Source organism: Colius striatus, chromosome 3 (assembly GCF_028858725.1).
Source record: "Colius striatus isolate bColStr4 chromosome 3, bColStr4.1.hap1, whole genome shotgun sequence".
Lineage (NCBI taxonomy): Eukaryota > Metazoa > Chordata > Aves > Coliiformes > Coliidae > Colius > Colius striatus.
Window position 1 is genome coordinate 54,924,631 of NC_084761.1, and position 24,059 is coordinate 54,948,689.

The following is a 24,059-nucleotide window of genomic DNA, read 5'->3' on the forward strand; positions in this document are numbered from 1 at the left end:
TTACACATTAGGAACACCTGAGTTTCAAAACACAAGTCATTGCAGCTTAAAAAGAAGCAAACTCCATATCTGAACAGTTTGTCTTTATTGTTAGACTTTTGAGTTGTAAACACTGACAACTGCAGTACAGGGCAAATGAAAGAAGCGGCTCCATTTATCCTTTTGCATGAGTTAGTGCATAGATTTAAAAGTTTAGGGGAAAAAAAATCAAGCAAACATTTTAGCATAAGCTGCCTTCTCTTTCTCTTTTTGGGCTTTTATCTTCTGCTTGATCCTGAGTGTTTCCGACTGGATAGCTGTTTAAAAAGAGAATCCGTGATACAGTTATAGCAATCTCTTTACATTAGGTCTCCTAACATGTTGAGACCAGGGCACCTGCTGCCACTTAGCCATGTTATTTCATTTAATCTTTTATTTGGTCAAGATGGGTGTTTTGCTGCTAACATCTATGTCTCTTACTTTGTTTCACCTGGTAAGATAACCAGGTAGTAAGCATAATATTGGTGCCAAGGCAGAATTTATGAGCTAAAAATCTTACCCAATTAAACCAGGATTAAGGAAGTTAGTAAGACCCTGTGAGAACAGATATGGTTCAAGAGGCACACTGCTGCTCTACATAAGCAGGTTTCACAGTGCAACAGAGGCATCACCACTGTTTAAGAACAAGTTTTTCACCTCAGTGAGCTCTGTGCTCAATACATCAGCATTTAAGCTGTTAGAAGCCAGCATTTTAGGCATCACACTGGTATGGCTTCCTACTCTGTACTACCCTAATTACTTTGTTACCTTATTTTTACTTTAAAAAAAGTAAATAACTTGGAAAGAAATGGCTTTACCTTTGTCTTCGGGGGCTATTTCATGAGCCTTTTTAAGATCAGCCTTAAATAAAAGAGAAATATAAATGAATGTTCTGATTAAATGTTTAATTTTAAAAAAATACTTAAATATTGTGATCATTACCAGTGCCTCATCGAGATCTTTTATCCCCTGCCATCCTTGAGCCCGTCTGTAGAGAGCTTTAGTATTTGCTGGATCTATTTTAAGAGCCTGTAAATTTAATAAAATTGTCACATTAACATTTCATATCCTTCACAGCCTCCCATCGCCACAAATGGCACACTTCACACCAGCAGACATTCTCTCCAGTTGGTTTGAGTGTAAGCTGTCAAAACATTAACTGTGTAAAAAGCAATGCTATAATGTCACATACTGAACAGCTACCTAATCAATTTTAATAGCACTGTGCCAGAAGTGGTCTTTGGTGAAGTACCAGAAAGCATAAAAATAAAATGGAACCTGCCCCTGTGCATAGATACATACGTATGTATCTACAGCTGTCAAGGCAAAGCTGTTGCTACAGATCAGATTCTCTTAGAATCACCAAACGTTTGCTTTCAGGTGGAAGGAACCTTAAAGATCACTGCCATGGGCAGGGGACACCTTCCACTGGACCAGGCTGCTCAAAGGCCCATACAACCTGGCCTTGCACACCCAGGGATGGGGCAGCCACAAACTCTGGGCAACCTGTTCCAGTACCTCACCACCCTCCCAGGGAAGTTTCTTCCTCATGTCTAATCTAAATCTGCCTTCTATTACACAAACCTTAAGTCTCAGCAGTACAGTTTTTGATATTGCAGCTCCTTCCTTCACACTAAAAACCGCTGAAGTGGCATCAAAACAGACAGATTTCCTGTAAAGTTTTTTTTCACCATGGGCTAGAAAGACACACACAAGCAATCCATCTCCTACTTCAGGAACCTCGCCAAGTTGCAGTCATGCCTTTTTTTAGCTGAATGGTTTCACTTAGGGGTGGGTTTTACACCAGCTTTCATATGACAGTATCAAGATAGTGAATACAGTGGCTGGGCAAAGAGATTGTTCTGCTATTTGACTACTTAAAATTATTTTTTCCAAGTACCTTGGTTAACTTGGCTACCAGCTATTTTGTTTTCTTGCCTGTGAAGAAGACCACATTGTTTTTATTACAGACGATTGTATAGTGTATCTTTTTAATTATTTTAGAGAACATCATTTCTTAGCGATTACAGGAAATCTTTTTGCATTGCTGCATGGCTTGCTTCATTAATGATTTAAAGTTAATTACTAAATTAATAATTATAGACATTAGACGATTAAAATCACTTCAGTATTGTCTGTTAATATGAAGGAAGTATTACCCTAGGCTTATCCTGATCTGCCTGCCCTAAAGCCTCTTCTGGGTCAAGAATTAGAAAATGAGGTGTGTCATGTACACAGAGGCAGCACTCCTGGTTTTCAGCTCAACCACTGTTCTTACAGTTATTTTAAAGTAAGGTTTGTTTGAACAGGTTCAGACGTTCATTAATTCCTTATTTAGAGTAAATAATGCATGTATTACAGAGTGACAGTTTAAGTTGCTTTTGGCCTTAGGAAACCATATAAGTGAAAACGTAGAGTTTCTCTTAAACAATTCTCTTGACCTTTACTAGTTCATCTTGGGAAACTGGTCTTCTGATTAAAACACCGATGAACTGTTTAACAGTTGCTAGAAGATGTAAGCTAAATACCTTACAGAAGTCTGTTAGAGCCATGGAGTTGCTTTTATCTAACAATTCTGTAACCTTAAAATACTCCCTTAGTCCATTCTGAATATAAGTTTATGAATGTTTTCCATGTGGTAGCAGCACCAGAAGGCTAAGAGCAAGACTGCTCTCCCACACACATTAGCCAAGACTACTGCTAGAAAGCCCTAGGAGATGCTGCTCAGGATCCCCTCGTAAGATAAGGGCATTCTTCACTCTATTTCCTTTAAAATTTTAGAGTTCTACTGAATTATTTCCTCAATACTGAAGTTTCCTTAAATGTACTACATTCTGTCAGTCTGTCTATGTCACTGGGTTTTTTTTCTTGAATTCTATTACTTTTCCATTTTTCAATTTCCTGCCTGCCTTCGTTGTTTTCATGAGTTTCTTTTCACCACTAGCCTACCAGAAAGTCACTTCACCGAATAAAATATAAGACCATCAAATCTAAAAGCTAGTAAAAAGTTTTGCTTGTAACATTTTCCAGAGAAAAAAAGTTTAACTCTTTGTAATACAAAAACTAGCTCTGCCAACCAAACTGACAGTGACAGTATATATTTCTTCTGGCAAATAAGCAACAGCCCTCTTTTGATTGTTTCTAATGAGGCATTTCAACTTCAGAGTCTGGAAAGTTAGTAGTAACTTCACAATCAGCCTTCTTATTTGTTTGCTTTCAAATCATTTACCTCTGAACAACTTTCAATTGCTCCCTGCCAATCCGACAGTTTCAGTTTACAAGCAGCAATGTTTAAAACACAGGTCAAAGCAACAGTCTTTAACTTTGGTTTGTCTGCCTCCTCTGCCACTGCTTCAGAAGCTTCTACATACCTGCAGAAAAAAAAAAGATTTCCAATGAACATCTGTTAGTGGTGCAACTTCCATTTTGTTCTGTCCTTAGCTATCTCTCCACAGATATGTGCAAACTGGCCTAACCAGACTGGGTATTTTTAAAGCAGCCTCAATTATACTACTACAAATATTTATTAATCTAAATAGGTAAGACCGCCTTCCCTGACAAAAAAAATCAACTCCCTGATTAATGTTTTTGCATAGCTCCTAGTCCTCCACTGTCCTGATGGCATTCTGGTTCTTAGATAAATGAATTACTCTAGATGGCAGGAATCCATTAGAATTTTATCTCAATGACTGTTTATTCACAAAGATACATTGCTCATCAGTGGCAAAAAGTCAACATCACTGCAGCACCTTCCATGTTTAATGCCATGTTAATACTCGGTAATATTTTAATTAGTTTAGGCATTTATGGCTAAAATCTGAACATCACTTTGCAAAGATTAGTTTATGAACATTAGTGTTAGTAACTCCACCTTCTTCCCACTGTCTTCTTTTGTGACTTTCTCCCGAACTGCAAAACTGACACTGGCTCAAGGACTGAGCCACAACACTGCACCTCTGTTTCGTAGGCAAAACATCTTATTCTTAATTTACCACATGGTAATGCCGTCAGGTTTTTATTTCAAGTAGCAATGGTCTACTGTGGAATGTGAAGGTTCTAACTCTTTTAAAGGCCTACTTGATAGAGCTTCTGTGGGCTTTATTTAAAAAATAAGCAGCATGTGTTTGCATACATTCACATTTACACATGCCATGATTATTGCAGTCTTGCAGATCAGTGCCCACGTAAGTTCAATTTTTGTGTGCCCTATCTTTTGAGTGTTGCGTGGTTTGCTTACAACTTTGGACCACAGAAATAAACACTTTTGAAGAGTAAATTGGACACAGTCAAGAGTGATTTTTCTGCTTGCTATGCATCATGCAAAAGATGAGAAACCAGAAGAGAGAGAAAAGGGTACAAAACTAAGGAGAATTGTAATACAAAACTGTGTGTTCAAAACAGAATACACCTGTAATATTTATAAATCACACCAAAACATGAAAGACTACAATGACTCTGAAAACAAAATTAGAGCTTTCAAGTCAAAGAAATCAATAAGATGAACATCAAGGGAGATGATAGGAAGTAATACTTTTTTGACAAAACAGTGTCAATTCTTACACCTAATTCTTACACATTTTTTTAAAAAATGAATAGGCAACAAAAAAGACAAGAAAAAAAGCAAAAGGTTATAATGATTACTGTTGGTAAAAAAACAACCAACCTTTGTTAGGTGACTTGTATACAAAACATGGCAGATAGGAATGGAATAGCTTTTATTGGGGTATCAGTTCTGGTCAAGTGCCAGCTGAAGTGTACCTCATCCTACCCAAAGTATTAGATTTTAAGATACAACAACAGGGCATGTCCACAGAAGTATGACCCATAAAGAAAAGCTGGAATGATCAGATTTCTTCAGTCTAGAAAAGTTACTATCCTTTCCATCCACAAGGACCAAAAACCACCAAACAGATGCCGTCCACTCAAACTGGAAGAACCTTCACTGTGTATGCTTAAGAATGTGCAAGACAGCTAATTGTTAGGGATGGCATAATTATACCTGATAGTTACCTAAGCATGGAAGGAGGAAATGGACAGGTACAACTTAAAGATCCACTCCAGCCCTTTGTCTGTATGGTTTCTAAAATATTTACAAAGAAATCCTGTTTACTTTAGGGTTTCTGTTAGCCTCTAATGGGCTTTTTCAGGGCAGGGGAAGACACTGCAACTTGAGTTAATATCCATAATTAAAGGATTCATTTTTATGCTTCAGAAAAACACCATTTGTTTACAGCCCAGTCAATTAAAAACTCAACTGAAGCATTCTTTTACTTTCATTGTTGTTACTGCTAGTTAAACAACTGATCATTAAGAAGGTAGAGAAGATAAAGGTTGGTGTAACTTTTTTTTAAATTAAAAAAGTTTTTAAGAGAAGTTCATATCCATAAAGCAAAAAACATGACACGAAGAAAGGAGCAGTATGGAAACAAAAGGAGAAAGAGCATGATTCTGAAGGCAAGTCTGAATTATACACTGAGTCGGAACGATGGCTGGAAAATATGAATTAAAGAGAGTCACATTTGTGGGTACTCTCTCTTGTACTTAATTTCCTAAACATACTGGCTTTTAGAAATCACGGAAAAAGTACCTCGCTGCTTTCTTGTCCATAAACTATGCTGTATACTATTGTGCTTTTCTTAAAAAAGAAGCATTTAGTCAGTTCTAAACAATACTTCCTGCCCGTAGCAATTGCTTACCTAGCAATAAGACCTATTTGAGTAAGTAGCTAAAAATCAAGCACATTTTACAGATTCAGACAGCTTTTTTAAAAAAAAATAAATAAATTTAAGAAGACCAGCACAGCAACAGGCACTTTTTAAATACAGGTATCGTTTTGTCGTGGTTTAATCCCAGACAGCAACTAAGCACCATGCAGCCACTTGCTCACTCATCTTGCCTCCCAATGGGATGGAGAGAATTGCAAAACAAAAACCCTAAAACTCATGGGTTAAGAACAGTGTAATAATTAAAATAAAATACAATATAATGACAATTATAATAAAATAATAATGAAAAGGAAGATTAATAGAACAAGAGAGAAACAAAACCCCAGAAAAGACATGTGATGCCCAGTGCAATTGCTCACCACCCACTGACCAATGCCCAGCCAGACCCTGAGCAGAATTGGCTGGTCCCCTCAGTTCATACACTGGGCACAACATCTACAGTATGGAATAGCCCTTTGGCTAGTTCAGCGCAGCTGTCCTGGCTCTGCTCCCTCACAGCTTCTTGTGCCCTTCCTCACTGGCACAGGATGGGAAGCTGGACGGTCTGTAACTTAGCATTAAGCACAACTCAGCAACAGCTAAAACATCAGTATGTTATCAACACTGTTCTCATACTAAATCCAAAACGCAGTCCTGAACCAGTTCCTAGGAAGAAAATTCACTCTGTCCCAGCCAAAACCAGGATACATTGCTTGATGGCGGTATTAATCTGGGTTACAGGCACTACCTGCTTGATGATGATAGCCTTACCGTAAACTTTTACTATACTTTTTAGCTGCCACTGCCCAATTTTGCGATTTGAAGAAAGTATTTCCTATATTCTTTATGTCTTCTGCTATGGCCACAATCTTGTCAACCTAATAAAATAGATGGAAAATATAAAGTATGAATGTACTTATGAAAAAAGTCTTGAATTATTTCAAGTTTAACAGTAGGATCCCATATCCATCCTCTTTCAAAAATTATAAAAGTCTCAATAAAAATACTCCCTTTTTAGACAAACACTGGCTTCAGACCACTCCTATAATATTTTCTGCTTGACGTACACAATAGTCTACAGTATAAAGAGGAAGAAAGTACCAGAGGTAACATAGCAGTTCAACTCCTTCACCTAAATGCTGCCAACCACACAGAGCTATACTAAAGGTGTTGACCATTATTCATAGAAAAGACAACATGTTAACAGTTAAAGTATTCAACAAAGACTGTCTTATTCCTGAGAATTTTGTGTTTTGCTCCTCCAAGGGTGTTAGTCACCCAAACCCTGCATGGTCTCAAACTGAAAATCATATCGACACAATTCTCCTCTCAAAACACTTAAAAAGAACAACTTCCTATCTCTATCAAACCCACTAATTCTATTTCCAGACATTTCAAGTGTTAAGTTACTTTCTCAGTGGCAAGAAACAGTTCATGACTACTGCTGTCTATACCACAGTTGTCCTAAGCTCTGTCAAATGTATATATTGCCATTTGTAATACTATCAGTTTACACTTCTACCCTACTGGAATTAATGACCTTGAAAAAAAAAAAAAAACAATCACAGCACAAGACCAACATCACCATGGTTTCTGTAGTTAGTTTAACTGAACAAGTTTAAAATTAAAGGCAGCAGGCACCTGCCAACTTCAGCTGTAAATCACAGCAAATGCTATCCAAAAACATTTTCACAAGTGCTTCTCAATACTCCAGATACAAAGAGATTCTCGTTTCTACCTATAACATTTTTACTATTCCATTTCTAATTCTGTGTTTGGAATCTACCATGAAGCTCCTCCTTTTTTTCCCCCTCTCACAAATCACTGTTTGATTTACAGTTTGTCCATTTCACTCACACGATAAAGTAAAAACCTGCAGAAGAGCTGCATTCACCAGTCTGCTCCCTATATCTCAGCAACAGTTCTTCCTTCAGTTTGCACAAGCAGACTACTGGGCATTGAGAACAGCTGGCTCTGGTGTACAAATCTTTTTAAAAGGCTGGTCCTTTATTATTTCTAGTAAGGCAAAATATTTTTAATGGTGGATATTTAAAAAGTTGGACAGAGAAAGTGTATAGGTACAATAGTAAGTCAGTCATCTGCAGGATGCAGCTCTACTAATTGTGGTTTGTCACTGCAGCACAAACAAAAGTAAAGAGAAAGAATGGGGTAAAAAAAAGTGTTATAATTGTAAGGAATTGTGGCTTTAGTTACTGGGGAAGAAAAAAAATCAGCTGCAATTAGCACTGAAAAATAGATACAGCAATCCTTTTCCACAGTATTCTCTTTCCTAAAACTGGATGTCACCATTTAATCAAGAACTTGATCAATTCTTAAGAAAAAAGGCTTAATGAACATCGTAACAGACATCATCTGTAACTCAAATTACCCATGAGTCTTGCATTCTGTAAAATATCTTAAAAGAAAATCACTTACGTCTTTCAAATCTAGATCTGAATCTTCAGGAAAATCTGGATGAGCATCTCCAGACCCATCCTGGGGAACAATTCCCCAGTCATCTCCTTCCTTTAGCTCTCCACATTCTGCAATGACACACAGCTGAAAAAAGATGAAAGCGTACATAGCAGTATTGCTTATCAAGACAATTTCTCCTAAAAAAGTCACAACTTCTGAGTGCTCTTTGAAATTCAGTAAAAATGCTTTTTCTTCTGTTGTTTGGGTGCATCGATTTCAGAAACGCATCACATCATTAGCCTGTCGTCATCCAGATTATCATAGCAAGTGTTTCTTTCAGAGGAGCAGCATTCCAAGAACACCATACCCACGCTCCACTGAGAGGCAGGAAGAGAAACTGGCAGCAAGCTGAGCTGCAGCAAAACACAACACATGGAATTTCTACTACATTAGAGAAGACAGTTATTCCTTAAACTGCCAAGTCTTAAAATTACAAAGATATTAACTTTTACAACCTGACATGACCTACATCCTGACTGCTTTTCCAGAAATACAACTTCTGACATAAAATTCTTAAGAACTGCATATCACCTAGGTAGGATTATGAATTCCACCTTTTCATTTCATCCTACACTTCTAGCTGCGCATCTCCACCTTCACCCTGACAAAGGCTCCTACCCTCGCAGCTGTGTTGAACAATAAATCAATTGTGCAGGGGAAATTTACAGCAAAAGAATAAAAGCCTCTTAACAAGGACAGTAAAATGGAAATTAACACTTAGTAAAATACCTGGCTAACGCTTATAGTTCTGAACATTACAACGAGAATTCAGAAGAAATGAATATACATCATATAAGGAAGAATAAACATCATCCCCAAGTGCTTTGCATTTGTTTACCTTGGCAGGATTTTCTCCTTTTACTTCAACATTTTCTAACATCTTAACCACACCCATTCCTCTGATCACTTGGCCAAACACGACATGTTTCCCATCCAGGTGAGAAGTAGGCACCGTTGTAATAAAGAACTGAGAGCCGTTAGTACCAGGTCCTGCATTTGCCATGCTCAGCAGCCCTGGTTTATCATGCTGCATGGGGGAAAACAAAATCATAATCAACATTAAAAAATCTGTTCTAAAACCATACGTGAGACTCTGTAAGGCTATTTATATACAGAGAGAGTGATCAAGTACATCCATAATGGCAACTTGGTAAACCAGTTACATACAGTTGGCAACTAATTTTACCTATCATGACTGAAGAGGGCAAACGCCAAACTGTCTTTACTTGCCATCAAATAGTCTAGCAAGCAGAGCCACATGTGTGACTTGATGCTCTAACACCTGTCTGCTGTCTTGTACACTTAGTTCCCTGCACAGCTGCTGCCTGAGAGACATGTGAAGCTCCTCAATAAATTATTCAAGAGCGCTGGCTTCAAGAAACAAAGCTAAACACCACTTAATTCAGCTTTGGTCTTACTTAGTCAAGATAGGTACGTATTGTTAATTTTGCAAGAGCTACTCATATAAATTATGTTGTAGAACTGTGCAGTTTTGGGGACTGTGGCCTTTGTTATTTAAAGGTTGGGGGGTGTTTTTTAACTCCTTTCACTTTCCTAGAGAAAGAGTTTTTATTCTGTTGGGATTTTTAAACTAATTATTTTGGCTCATGCTACCAGGCCACAAACTAACAAGAACGTATTAAACAGCTCAACATGAGATGATGATGTTTATATTGTTTCCCCTAAGTACTTTTTCTGAAACAATAATTCTTTTGGTCCATCACACAGATTATTTAATTTTCATTCACTCTTCAAAAATGTACTTTTCACAAGTGTTGTGAACCTCCTGTTGTTAAACGGGCATGGCATGGTTACTTCCCCCAAACTGATCTGGTTATTAAGTGTAAGAAACTGTTTAATGTAAGTCAGTATATTACACCAAGAACCTGGTACACACATATGAAGCATGCAAGCTGTGGTATTCCTAAAAAACTTGACACTAGGGGTGGGGGAGCGAAGTCTGAGAGAGTCTGAAAGCACAGAGGAAGCAGAAATTGCTATGAAGTAGACCTCAGAGCTCAATGGGAGGCTGATTAGTTTGAGACAACAGTCTGAAACAGCTGTATTTAAGTATCTGGTTTGTTCCTATAGTCTCTACAACTTTGAAGAACCTGTTATTTTGAAAACTGTTATCCCACACAGTGTTTGGATTTCCATGGTGGTAAGGAAAACTCCTCACCCCAGGTGTTCATCCAGCACACTGAGTCTGAATCTCTCAACTAGGATTTGGCTCAGGAACTCTAGGAAAAGATTATACACCCGAGAGCTTGAACTGCACCTATCCAACAGAAAGGTACTGGAATAATCTTGGCTTTGTCTCTGAAATCTTGAAACTCATCCTGGGAATCAGAGATGGCAAATGACAGAAAGCCTGCATTTCACAGCAAGAGAAGGCATGTGGAAGCAAGCCTTCAGGAACATGTCCTCCAAAACAAACATCTGACATTTTGCATTGCAGTTGCTGGCAAACAATTTGATCAGAAGGGTTCTCCCATAGGAAATTTCTTCAAATACCAGTTGAGGCTGGTCACTGATTCACTGCCCAAGAGGCAGAATAAGACCTTTTTAGTTTTTTTTTCAATTACAACTAATGCTAGACTGCAATGGTTTGTAAATAAAGAGCACAATAAGCTCTGGTCTTTCCTTACACCTGCAGGCTTACTTTTTCTCTGTATAGACTTGGAGGACAAATTGGAAAGTTACAGACAGCAGTCTGGTAGCTCCAATCTTTGCAATTATATGCAACCCTATTTTATTTGGGACCAAGTCTCGACATCAGTCCCATGATGAGAGCCCCCATTTATGACCTGCTGTCATTCATGCATTTTCTTGCCATGAGTGTTTTGAAAAACATCGCAGATAGTCTTTCCTGTGATGGCTTCTGCTTGTCCTTTTGTAGCCTTATAAAGCAAGTAAAAAAAATCCCAATGAAAATCAGATTCTCAGACAGATTCAAAGCTTGTAAAACTATGCCATGGTAACACCACCACTTGAGGACTGTGTAAGCTGGGTGTTCCACAACAGTGCAGCCATTAGCTGGAGAAGTCACACCAAAAAAAAAAAAAAACTAGTGGGATTGATCTGACAGGGTAAGCTGACCACTTAAAAAGTCTTGCAGTTTACTGCAATTTACAGCCCCTTCCCTGTTACCAGAAATGGCTCCATGTCAAACCATGACAACAGGAAACCATACAAACAACACAAGAACAAACAGGTAGCTCTAGTCAACAAAAACAACTCGTTGTCCAAGACAGTGGTTTGAGGACACTTTGCATGACGGCTAGATCAAGTGCAAGACCCAGTGAATTTCTATACAGTAGAAGCACTTTAATTCCCACTAAAATCCTAACATAGTTGGCAAACAGATGATGGTGACTGAGCTCCCAGACTCTGTAACAAGATCCAAATCCCTGGCACACTGCCAACTTTTGTTACAAATGAGCAGTCAGAGAAGGATGGAAAGGGGGATCATTTGCATTCCATTCATAATTACCTGAGGATCTCACTGGACAGTACAACCAAAAAAGTAACTATGACACAAGTCTCCTTTAGAGAGCTAGAGATCCTGTGACAAGGACCGCTGCAGAGGAGTAGCTTTAAGCAGCAGTGCTATGGGCACCACCAGAGCAAGCCTCAGACTTCAGGGAGCGTTTCTCAGAACTGTAACTCCAGCATGAATGCTGACACTACATTTCCAGCTACTGTTACAAACTTGGGAATGGACTTTGATGCCTGATTAGTTGGGGACTGACACTTCTTCTTTTGCTAAAACTCTGTTTGGAGGCAAACACAGCTGTAGTCAGGGCTTTGTTTTAACCATGGGACATCAGTGTCTCTAACTTTTTTACTCAGTGTTGCTGAGGAGGCATTCGTAAGGCTAGTCCATAGTGACATGAAAAAGGTTAATCTCAAAGCTGAGAGTTGTTACACCCACAGCAGCAGGTGTCCCCGCTACTGTAAGAAGTACTGGCAGGACACGTTGCTTATGTTGCTTACAAGCAGTACTCCTACCCAGGATCAAGATGAGATTATTGATAGTTCAGGCAGAGGGCATTTTTTCCAGCCACACAGTCCTCTATGTCCAGCTGAGAACAATTATTACGACCGACACCTTTCTCCAGAATAGCTAAGTCTGCTAGCCAAAAAAATTAAGCCACAGTGTACGGGTAGTACTTAAATTTGGAGATCTTCAAATACTGTAGGTACACAGATCTGCTCTATGGTATGGTGAAAAGCAGTCTTCCTCCCTTTCTGGAATATCCAGTTTTAAAGAAAGGTAGAACTAAAAGGCTTTTAAAAAATGTAAAGTACAGAAGGCAAGCGTTTCTTCTTCGAAAGCATAAAAAAACCAGTCTCATATCAAAAGGTAGACTCTGGAGGCTTCATCTGCATTTTATTCTGATACCAAAATGAAGCTTGAAGCCTGGTGATAGGTATTTTGAAGGTTATACATTTGCAAAAAAAACCCATAAAACGATACATGCTGCATCCTGAAAAAAACGTTGTTCAGAAATTGTCTTTCTGAAGTTGTGTGTGCAAAGCACACCCACCTGCCCTCTTCCTGGTGTCACTAGATGTCGATTTTTGAGGACAGTATTACAATCTCCTGTACTCTTAGCAGCGCTCCCTCCTCTCGTCTCACAGCTGGGAGGACAAAACTGCTTGTGGGACTATGCTAATGGCTGCTGGTAATGAAATGGTGAGCTCTGACACAGGAGTGGGAATACCTAATGGGAGGGGAAGGAATTTCTGACATCAAAGTTAGCACCTCTTAAAATGACATCTTCAAATCAATATCTTTGCATATGCAAAAACTTGCTCTGTTCACAGCACATCTTTCCAATGTTTGGGTGAAAAAAAAAAGCCACTTGCAAACAACCTTTTACTTCTCATATCATTGAAAACAACTGTCATGGGGAAAAAACTTTATTTTAAATTTTTCTTTGCGTTAATTCTGCAATCTACTGCAGATTCCTCACTTCCTAAGAAAGGTATTTCTCACAACTAAAAAGAATGTTATTAGGGTATGAAAAAATAAGCATTAAATCCATTTCATGCTACCACTCTGTGTATGCTTCAGAGTGACAAAATTTGTCACTCTTTTAAAATAATATGGCTACTTCAATGAGAATTAAAAGATTCTTACAAATTAATTTCTCGTGGTGTAATTCAAATTTAAACTATGGTTGTCTTTGTCTTAATGAGGTTGACCCCATTTTGTATGTATGTACTATTTCCATATTCAGCAAAGACATTCAGGACTAACCACTTTGGAGCTTTATTGCTGCATCCTTTTCACTGCTTAAAAATACGTAACCTTGGACTAAAGAGTTCTAATTCTGAACTTGAAGAAAAGGAAAAGTCACTGAAGCCTCCAAACTAGAAATACAATTCATTATGTTTTCAATAGAGTACCTTATAATGAAAGTTTTCATCTTCAAATTTTTCACCATATATACTTTCTCCACCTGTGCCATTTTGGTTTGAGAAATCTCCACCTTGGACCATAAATTGCTTAATAACTGTAAAAGAAAATAATTATAAAATAGAGCATCAAGGCAGGAAAGGCACAAAGGAACACAATTCAGAGATGAAGAGCAATCCCCATCACCTGTGCCTAAAGAATGCATCAAGAAGAGTGCTGAAGCAGGTCAAGGGAGGTTCTTCTCCCTCTCTACTCTGCCCTGGTGAGGCCTCATCTGGAGTCCTGTGTCCAGTTCTGGGCTCCTCAGCTCAACAGGGACAGAGAACTTCTGGAGAGAGTCCAGCATAGGGCCACCAAGATGATCAGACTTTCTTATGAGGAAAGGCTGCAGGAACTGGGGCTGTTTAGTCTGGAGGAGAGTGAGGAGGGATCTTATTAATATTTACAAACATCTAAAGGGTGAGTGTCAGGAGGTTAGGGCATCCCTTTTTTCTACAGTATCTAGCAACAGGACAGGGGATGATGGGATGAAGCTGGAACACAAAAAGTTCCATTTAAACATAAGAAAAAACTATTTCACTGTGAGGGTGATGGAGCCCTGGCACAGGCTGCCCAGAGGGGTTCTGGAGTCTCCTTCCTTGGAGGTCTTCAGGACCCACCTGGACATGTTCCTATGCGACCTGATCTAGGTGAACCTGCTTCTGCAGAGGGGTTGGACTAGATGATCTCTAAAGGTCCCTTCCAACCCCTACCATTCTATGATTCTATGACTGTAAAGAAAACCACAACCCACCTTTTCTTTATCAAGGATAAATCACTCGATATTCAATCCTTCACCTGAAATCCATTTCAATCTACTCACAACTCACAGTAAACTAGTTTTACTACTACCAACTTACCGGAAAAATTCTGATTTCCTGTTGCCAATGCATGGTAAAAACATCTAGTCACCAGGCAGACCAAACAGCCAAAAATGTACTTTCGGCCAAGGCATTTCTTAAACAAGCGCTCAAAAAAAGTGATTTAATGTTACTTCAAAAACCAATAATGGAGGGCTTCTGTTACCACCAACAGGAAAACAGAGGATTGCATAAAACTTACTTCTGTGGAAAGGACATCCTTTATAATGGAGAGGTTTTCCAGTGGTCGGCCCAGTTCCTTTCTCTCCTGTACATAACGCACGGAAGTTTTCAGCAGTCTTAGGTACAACATCAGCAAATAATTCGAAGACAATGCGCCCAACTGCAATGATAAAAGAGGGAGTGAGATGTATGTTTAAGTCCACTCCTTGGCACAGTGATGTGTTGAACATTACAGGGCAAAGCAAGTGTTTCAGACTTTTTTTACTACTATTAAATTTACATTTTGGGGTTGTTCCTTTGCAACCACTGACAGAGTTACACTAGCTTTTTTAACAAGGTTATCACCAACAATGAATTCCTGGACCATGAATGATTTAGGGGTAGTGAAGACAGACTCTGTCAAGAACTACCAAAAATGCCAAATGCATTTTCTGCCCCCCCCAAAAAAAAAAGTGCATGGGAAATCACACACACACACATATTAAAGGTAAATTATGCATTTTAACATGCATACTTATGTCTCCTTTAACATTCACACGTAACTTGTTCAGTCAAAATAATTTTTTAAAAGACTGTTTTCTGGGAAGTTTCATTTGTAAAAGAAAGAAGGCATATGCTAAATATGCATTCCAACCTCACTCCTTCCATTTAATCCAAATTTTACTAAGCCACGGTAATAATATTGACAGTTAAAGGGGCCACAAGCTGTGGTTAAATCCAAAAATGTGGATGTTTTAACCAAAGGAAGCAAAATCTGAGCAGCTAACAGATCTTGTAATCCTCAATAAATGGATTCTGTGCCACAGTCTCATCTTTTGACAAACTGGCTCGCTCCTAGCAGCCATTATCAGTTGATGCTCCTGCTTTCTCATCAGCCTCACAGTCAATTAGTTAACAGAACTTCTCTCTACTGGAAGCTAAATGTAAATATATTAATTCTAATTAATAGAGGAATGAAAACAAATTACACAACTGAAAGTCATTAAGAGGCAAATCACCTTACAGACCTTATTTTTTGAGTAACAGAACAAGTAAATGAGAAGCAGGATCTTGACAAAAAGGCGGCATCTATCTTCACCCACGCAAATTTTTATGACCTACGCTTTCAAATACTACCCCTGCTTCCACGCTGTTGCTTTCTTATTTTGACCGTTTGCCCGCTTTTTCGAGCGACCTCCGGCAACACCAAGTGAACTAACAGGCCGCTTGCTGGCCCGGGGGCACGGCTTGGGGGCCAGTGCCGCAGGCTGGCAAGGGGGCGTCTGTGCGGAAGGCCGAGCTCAGCGCAGCAGCAGGGGAAGCGTGTGTGGAGGAGCGGCCACCGCCCGTCGGCCACGCTGGGGACGGCTCCCCCGGCCAAGGGCTGGGGTGGGGGGCGGCTGGCGGCCGTGCGCCTGGTGCCCGCTCCCCTGCGTCACCCGCAGGCATCGCCCTCCGCTGGGGCACCACGGGAAGCGGGGCGCAGGTGCGGCCATGTTGCCTCTCTCTCTACGGTCATTCTGGCGCGGAAACCCAGGCGGAGCGCGCAGAACCCCCGCGCAGGGGAGACTAGTTCCCGGCGGGGCCACGTTCCCCTCTCGCAACCCGCGGAGACCAGAGGCCGACGCTCCCTTCCGCCCCGCGACCTGGCCCGTCCCGGGGGAGAGTCGTGCCGCTCTCGCCTGCTCCCCGCCCGCCCCGGGCCCCACGCCTTCCGCGCACGGGGCTGCGGTCCCACGCCCCGGCCCCACCGCGCGGTTCTCGCCCAAGTCCCTGCCGCGGGGGCCCCTGCCCGCCCCCACCCTCCCCACCTCGCTCGCCCCCGATGTCCACATCGAAGAAGGTGCGAGGGTTGGAGGGCTTGCTGGGCCGGGCGACAGGCGATGGGTGCGACATGTCGCAGCTGCCCGCCACCGCGATGGCTCCGCCTGCTCGGCCGCCGCGGGGTCGAGGCCGCTTCCCGCCCCTCCCACCGGCGGGGGCGGGCAGGCAGGCCACGGAGCGGGTGGCGTGCGAATGGCGGCGCGGCAGCCGCCCGGCGCGGGCTCGCTCCCCTCTCCGGGGCCGCCTGCGGTGGCGGAGAGCGAGGTGCCGCATGGCGGAGCCCGGGGCCTGCAGATGGCTGCAGGAAGGGTCGGTCTGCTGCTGCGCCCTGCCTCCAGGAAGCCTTGAATGACTTGGAGATAGTCTGTACAGAGGTAATGTGCCTTTCTTGAGGATATGTACACACAGAAGGCCTGGAAAGGCGCGTAAAAAGGAGAGATTTGACTTAGCCTGGGCTCACGTTTTACTAGAGAAGTGCAGTCTTTGTGAAAAGCTGTGACTCATTGTAAAATGGGCAAATTGTCAAAAGCGACTATCACCACATCAATGTTTAGAAACACTGAATAACTCCAGTCTTCTTCAGGTCTCAAAACAACATGCGTTTCTCCTTGAAGTATGAGTATCATGACAATTGCTCCAAGGCAAAGAATCTCTTTCAGCCACTCGTTTTGATCAACGCACGTGAATACCATCAACAAACTTTGTTGGGGCTCCTCAAGGTGCAGAATTTCCAAGCAGAGTAATGGTCAACATGGCCATATCCTGTGGTCACTGGTTTCATGAAAGCAAGGTGTTGACAGAAGAGCAGATAGGGCAGAAGAGTCAGGCTCTGACTCTTGCAAACTTAAAGTCCTGGGAATGCTGCTGAACAAAATGAGCCTTTCTATCCCATGGACTCCTGTAATCCATCCCAGAAACTTCCATATTCATTCTTTGATTCATCGTATACTCCATGTCATCTTCATATGTCTGGACTTGAGCTTTGTCAAGCTGGTTTTCATCTCTCTCTCAATATGTTCTTAATATGTGTCAGGGGGCGGTTGTAATTCCCCGATCAAAAGAAAAGATGAAGTAGATAGATGAAAAGATGAAGATAATAACACTGCAGTCCATATACTTCATAGTGATCATTCCCACAGCCTTTAATCAGATGTTGGATAGAAGAGGTGATCAGCACCAAGTGCTGTTGCATATTGCATCTGGGAACCCTGAGCAGAAGGAAAAGCCATCTGCTACCATCTGACAACATGCAAAGAGGAATTAGTGGAACCACACTAAGGCATTTCTCTCTCTGAGCCAGCTCATGCAGCTGTGTCAGAGATTTCGCATGCTCCACAACGTCAAACGCCACCAAAGTCTTGAGTCATCTATAAGTCACCCGACATCTTGCCATGGTTACTGACTGAGATATTTTTATCACTACACTTAGCATAGATGAGGTGTAGTGGTGTAGGAGAAATTATCTCAGTGAGACAGTCGCTAGCCAAGTGAGTATGGTCTGGAAGAGATTCCTTTAGCAGACATCAGAGTGAAGTGTGTTTTGTTGGTGTGAGTCCCCCGCAAGAGCTGCTGACAGCTTCCTCTCGGAAAGAAATAATGATTCATTCTTCCAGGAGCAGGCTTGCACAGTCCTTGCAGTGGTTTTTTTTTCTGGACAATTTGGAATAGTCTTGGTTCTAGATTAGTAATTACAGTAGTTGTTCAGAAGTCCCTGTGTGCAAGGTGCTTCAGAGGTACAAAAAAAGAGCTAATCAATTCCTACGCTAGTTTGGAGGTGTGAGCTGAACAACAGACAAATGAAACAACTTTCTCACTGTCAGTAGGAGATTCTGGAAAATACATGAGCTGAATGAATATTTCCCAAGCACTGCAGTAGCATAATTCCTATGTATATTAATTTATATGCATTGACAGGTTGGAAAAAAAAAAAATACTGTGACTCTGTCAAGAATGTACTGAGTGATTTTATGTTCGAATTAATATAAAGATATCATTGTATGAAATATATTAACATATATTAATACAATATAATTAACATGATATAGAATTATAATTGTACAGTACAATGTATTGTATCATAATTATATTATCTAATTTTCTATATTATGCATATATATAATATATCTTTACATATAATAATGTAACATAATATAATGTAACATAATGATAATAATATAGTAATGGTATTATATGATAATGCTATATAATATAATGTAAATCGATATATGTAATAAATACTTTATTCTTTATCCAATGACAGATAAATACTCTTTCAAAGTTAGACTTGCTTTATAAAGTCCTCCAAAATCTCTGGTTCCAGGTGGTAAACTTGCCTTTCTGATCCACTAATAGCTTATGATCCTGCAATTTAAAATATTTCTTACCCCTAAAATATCTCCTATATTTAGGCACTTCCAAGAGTTTAAGTAGTGAATACCTGTAAAGCAGTGTATTGAAAACGGGCACTATAACTGCATCATCTGTTAAATGTTTTAATTCAGATGTTTATTTTTCTGTACGTACAGAATATGTATGAATTTGTATTGGGATGCCCAATAAATTTAGATTATTATCCTTAGATAAACATGTGTTGGGGTTGCTAAAACCCCAACAGGTCTCCCTTGCACCAAATACGTCATACTTGCTGGAGAAGAACACTCCAGCCTAATTGTACTCAAAGTCAAAGAAAGGAATGTGGGACTTTTACATCCAGACAGTTAGAAAATTTTCATTTTCACTTCTTCTTCCTTATATGACTAAAGAAGCTATCACCAATAAATGCAAAGAAATGCATATATAACTCTAAAACTTGTGTACTCTGATGGAAGATAAAATAAGGAAATTTATTTCATAATCATTCTAGTCTGTCAAATAACGTTCATGAAAGGATGAACTGTAAAATAAATAAAAAATATTTATAATTGGTGATGATTGTGTAAGATGGGCAAATACACATTCAGACTAGGGATTTTTTTGCTTTTTCTTTCATTTTCTTGCTCTTTTTTGCACCTCTAAATCTGTAATTGACACTGTCAAGAAAATAGAAGCTTAAATATGTTCATTCCACTAAAAAATGAGTGCTTTGGCTCAGTGCAGAACTGATTATTAAAAGCCATTTTGACTTATATAGCAGAAATGGTGTGTTTATGGGCTTTTCACAGGACCAAATTGTAGCTTCAGAATATGGTCCAGTCAAGCACTGATTATATTCACCTGACAAGTGACTGAAACACATACCTCACCAGCTTTTCACAACAGCTGTCGAGAAGCTTTCAATGTGCAATTTTTTGGTAACAGGCTCAGTAAGAATGCTTTCACTGCTTGCTATGAAGCAGAGCAGCCACTCAGCCTTTCCTGTGCCGTGTGACACACGGGGTGTATCATGTGCTATTCCCATGTGACCTGGCACATCAAACATATAATCTTCATGAGAGACAGGAGACAGGAGAGAGAGAAATAAATCTGTCTTTTTTGTTCCCCGTCTGCACCCAGTCTTTTTCAGCATAAAGCCAAATAAAGACGTCCCAAATCAAATCCACACTGAGCAGTTATTGACTGAGCAGATTCCTCTAAGATTAATTAAAATGCAAGGTTAAACAGTGAAAGAACAATCCGTTCTTGATTCGGGATGTTTTAAAGAGAAATTTGTCGTCACATAGCTGACATAATAGGACAGGAACTGAAAGAAATGTCGTGCATTTGCTCATTGACTTTACAACATGCTGGCCCCTAAAGAAATGGTTTAGCTAAGAACCAAGTAAAGATAGAATTTTTAGCTGTATGCTTTAGCTCTGTGTAGAACATGTTTTATAGGACAAATCACCAGCAGCATTTAGGACCTCAAGACACGAGGTATGGCAGAGAGTGCCTATGTCTTCTGATAACAGTACAAGACATGGCTTGCAAGGAGAGGCCTTAAATGTTAACTAGCTGCCGGCCACTGTTGCCACAGTGTTGAAGTGTCCGTTTTGTTGCTAAACTCCTGCCTTCATTTTTGATACAAATGTATGTCCTGTGTAAAAAAAAAAAAAAGCAATTTCATGTAAATGTATAATGCTGTTTATCATAGTTATCAGCAAAAGCTATTAAAAGATCAATTATGATTACTCTTTTTATTATGTAGAAAGGTTTCTATTATGTAGAAAGTGTGCAACCAGCAAATAGTAAGTCACACAATGGATTTTGCCATTGAAAATTTGGAACATGAGGATTTCCAGATAGGCTTTCAATGGAGTCTTAGGCAGGAGGCTTAGAAACACAGTCTACCAATGCTAACAACTCTGTAGCAGACAGGAGTGAAACCAGGTTCAGTGTTTGAGTGTTCACAGGTATGCGCATCTTCTGGAGGAAACAGTAGCATACCTTTGCTGGTAGGAAATTTGACAAGATACGTAAGTAACTACTGATTTCATAGGATTGTAAATACCTATTACCTTCACATGATCCAATTCTCACCATTATATGATATTTATATTGTGGTAATTAAAACAAGACATCCCTTATTTGGCCTTTCACTCTATTTTCAACAGACAAGACTACTGAAAATTAAATGTTTCATTACACACATCAATACTTCCCAGCAATTTTGAAACTATTATCTTAAATTAGTATTCCCCTTTACACATTCTTTCATTTTCAAAGTACTGTATCTTCTATGTAAAAAATACATGGAAATTGCTTATCTATATTAAGGCAAAACCTCTCTGTCAGTGTTCAGGGGCTGGGAAAAGTTGCTGCAGCAACAGTGCAAATTATATAACGCTCCCTCAATGAAGGATGAGTAAGCTGCTTCACAGGGGGTTGCAATCCCAAGCTCTCTGTTTCTACCAGTTTCTGTCTCTGCTTTCAAAGTGGAATACATTTCATAATAGCTTTAAAAACTCTCTGTGAAGAGTAATTTAGACTTAACCTGGCTAAATAGTAATAACAACAATATGGAGGCAGAATAATTCTAGACATTTCTTGATATCACATTTTACTTGGCATTTTTGAAGTGACAATAAAACTTGTTTGTGGGGGGGTTTTTTTTGTTTTGTTTTACAGAATCCAAAATGATGCTGATCCATTGCAAGGCACAACACAGCATATCTGTGTTTGTGTAACTTACACAGCATGCATCACCACAGTAAGCAGTACTGTGATGCGTCTTCGATTAATAAACTTTTTGCTAAATCTGCAGAGCTTACCTCTTCCAGCCTCTGGCTTCTTTTTGTGGTTCTTCCAAAGCCTAATTCTGACACTAGATGTTTAGGAGCATTTTGGACATGTTTGCTCATGGTTGAGCAGGTGGAAGGAAAGCAGCTGTAATGGAGCTCAAAGTTTCATCCAGACCTAAGTGACAGAGAAGCAAAATGTGACTTGAGAGACCTGGCTTTTAACCTAGCCTGTCCTAGCTATAAAACCTAGTTCCTACATTCTCAGCAGAGAATCTTCAGAGAGATTTATGCTCTATGAAACACAGAAATACCTATCCAAGCATTCAGCTATTCCAGAAATTGAATGATCTTTCTTATGTATTGACAGCTTTCTAACAAAGTCCCATCTATTTCTACCTTAAGAATCTGGCTCCTTTACTGACTGAAGTTTTTTACTGCACATAAAGATTCTGCCCCTTGGTCAGAATGTTACCAATAAGGTTTTCATTCTCACTTGCCACATTTTTGTTTTCTGTATTTCCTAAAAGAGTGAGGGCTGTAGACACACCATCATGCTGTAAATGGTCTTGGCTTGACAGATGGTATGGATTTTTCTTTTCTTCTGCTCATATTTTGCAGTCATGTGGTAGTGAGAAATCACTGCATTTGCAGGTATTCTTTACAGCCAAATTCTGTTTGGGGTGTGGCAGTGCGTAGTGACTGTGAAAGTTATTTTGTAGTCCTTTGCTGATTCTGCTGTGTTTTCCCCCCACCTTTTTTTTTTTAAAAAAAAAAAAAAACCACTAGTGTCTTAATATTTGGGCTTTATTTCAGTCTATAGTGACTACTACATAAGTGACAGAAAATATCAAGAACTAATGTTGCACTGACCATCAACCAACATATAGGGTGCATTTACACTGCCAGTTTCGATCAGGTCAGAAGTGCATGTTTGAAGTTGGTATCCCAGTTGTCTTTACTGACTTTGTCTTGCCTCATATTTTGGAGTGGCATCCGGGCATAAAAAATGGATCATTTTCAGATGAAACTAATCCAGATGGTTTCCAGAAACACATTCAGCGTGCTCCAACCACTGACAATCATTGTGCCGACAGGACCAGATTACAACTAGTCCAAAATAAAAACCCTGTAAAATGTCTGTGATGTAGACATCATGCTCTGCAACACAGCTGGTAGCAGCTAAACTGGTAGCAGCCCACTGGTCATCACTCCTTGCTAAGGCAGATATACTGTAGAGTGGCAGCCACGGTGTTTGCAAGTTTAGGTTTCTCTGGATTGTTCTTTGAGAAACACAGTCCAGTGCTTATTTCTGGAGCTGGATGACTAGATTTTCATTTGCATTGATTACTATGTCAACCATGATGTCTTTCATCTTGTCCAGCTGCACCCTGCTATTTACTTCCCTCTCAGTGTACTATTGTCACTGAACCCTCACTTTTCTGTCCTTCAGCTTTGGTTAAGTGGATTGACCTTAATGACTAGGGGCATTTGGTGATGATGGTGGAAGTAAAGAACCAAAAGCAGCAAGAACATCCAAGCTGAAAGATTTATGTCTGGTATTCAGTCTCACAGATGACATGGTTGATAGCCTTCAAAATGGTGATCCTTCTGAGAACAAACCTTCAGACAAGGTCATCTGAGCATTATAAGATTCAATCTGGCATTTTAAGAAGGAGTAGCTGATCAGATTATTAGGCTGGTAGACAGTCATCCCTTGATTTCTATTTTAAAGAGAAAACAGCTTCTCCTGCCACAGACAGGCTGGCCCTGCAGGACCAGCTTTGTCCTCTAACCTCTTCTGCCACTACTGGATGTTGACTTTGCAGTCAACTCTTGTAATTGTCCATTACAACTATTGTAATGTTTGCCATTATCCATGGCTTATCTCCAAGTTTCCTCAAAAGGGCAGGAAGCTATTGTGATTCTGCTTTTTCTTTGTTGTTGCACCATGCTATGCAGGTGCCTACCTGGTTAAAAAGGAGCATCTGAAGTTGTGTTCTCTTGGTGGGTGATGTCCTCCTGCAGCTGGGCAAAACAATCCAAACAGATTTTTCCCTCAAATTAAAAGAACATCAAGCTCCGAATAACCACCAAATACTGTACTATTATCTACTTATTTTGTGAGTGGAATAGATCAATTTAAGAAAAATGGATGAAAATAAGCACTGTCCCAACAAATGCAAAAAATGTTCTCTCTTGCTTAGTCTTAAGACTGAAGTCGATGTTCGGATTCAGGAGGGGAGCTGCAACACTTCCACAATTTTGTGCCGGTGGTCTCTCTGTTACACAGGCCAGGACTAGATTTAAAACTCAAGATGCAAACTTTCCTGGGCCCGTGACTGGAATTTGTGCCTGGAGCAAAACGGGGGACACCAGCTTCCCAAAACCCCAGTGC

At 40.0% G+C, this 24,059-nt stretch overlaps 1 protein-coding gene across 2 annotated transcripts; it reads right to left on the reverse strand.

Annotated features, from left to right (window-relative positions):
- Positions 1-68: 68 nt before the first annotated feature.
- PPID (peptidylprolyl isomerase D) lies at positions 69-16,642 on the reverse strand. Of its 2 annotated transcripts, none has more exons than XM_061992068.1 (10): positions 16,496-16,642; positions 14,725-14,865; positions 13,614-13,720; positions 9,037-9,225; positions 8,160-8,282; positions 6,495-6,601; positions 3,248-3,389; positions 961-1,047; positions 837-879; positions 69-296 (listed from the first exon to the last, which is right to left on the reverse strand). In XM_061992068.1, the coding sequence occupies exons 1-10, from the start codon at positions 16,578-16,580 to the stop codon at positions 208-210; spliced, it is 1,113 nt and encodes a 370-aa protein (XP_061848052.1). In that variant the 5' UTR covers positions 16,581-16,642; the 3' UTR covers positions 69-207. The 2 variants fall into 2 exon arrangements, with proteins under 2 accessions (XP_061848052.1, XP_061848053.1); XM_061992069.1 differs by lacking the exon at positions 16,496-16,642 and adding an exon at positions 13,810-14,032 and having other exon boundaries at positions 14,725-14,799.
- Between the last annotated feature and the right edge of the window lie 7,417 nt (positions 16,643-24,059).

Excerpts from the sequence above, each read along its gene's own strand:
- PPID (XM_061992068.1), bottom strand. The coding sequence starts at position 16,580 with ATGTCGCACCCATCGCCTGTCGCCCGGCCCAGCAAGCCCTCCAACCCT. Across the intron at positions 8,283-9,036 it reads AAGGAGAAAATCCTGCCAAG|CTGTGTGTCATTGCAGAATG; the intron begins GTAAACAAATGC and ends ATCTTTTTTCAG. Across the intron at positions 3,390-6,494 it reads AAGTATAGTAAAAGTTTACG|GTATGTAGAAGCTTCTGAAG; the intron begins GTAAGGCTATCA and ends TTTTTTCTGCAG.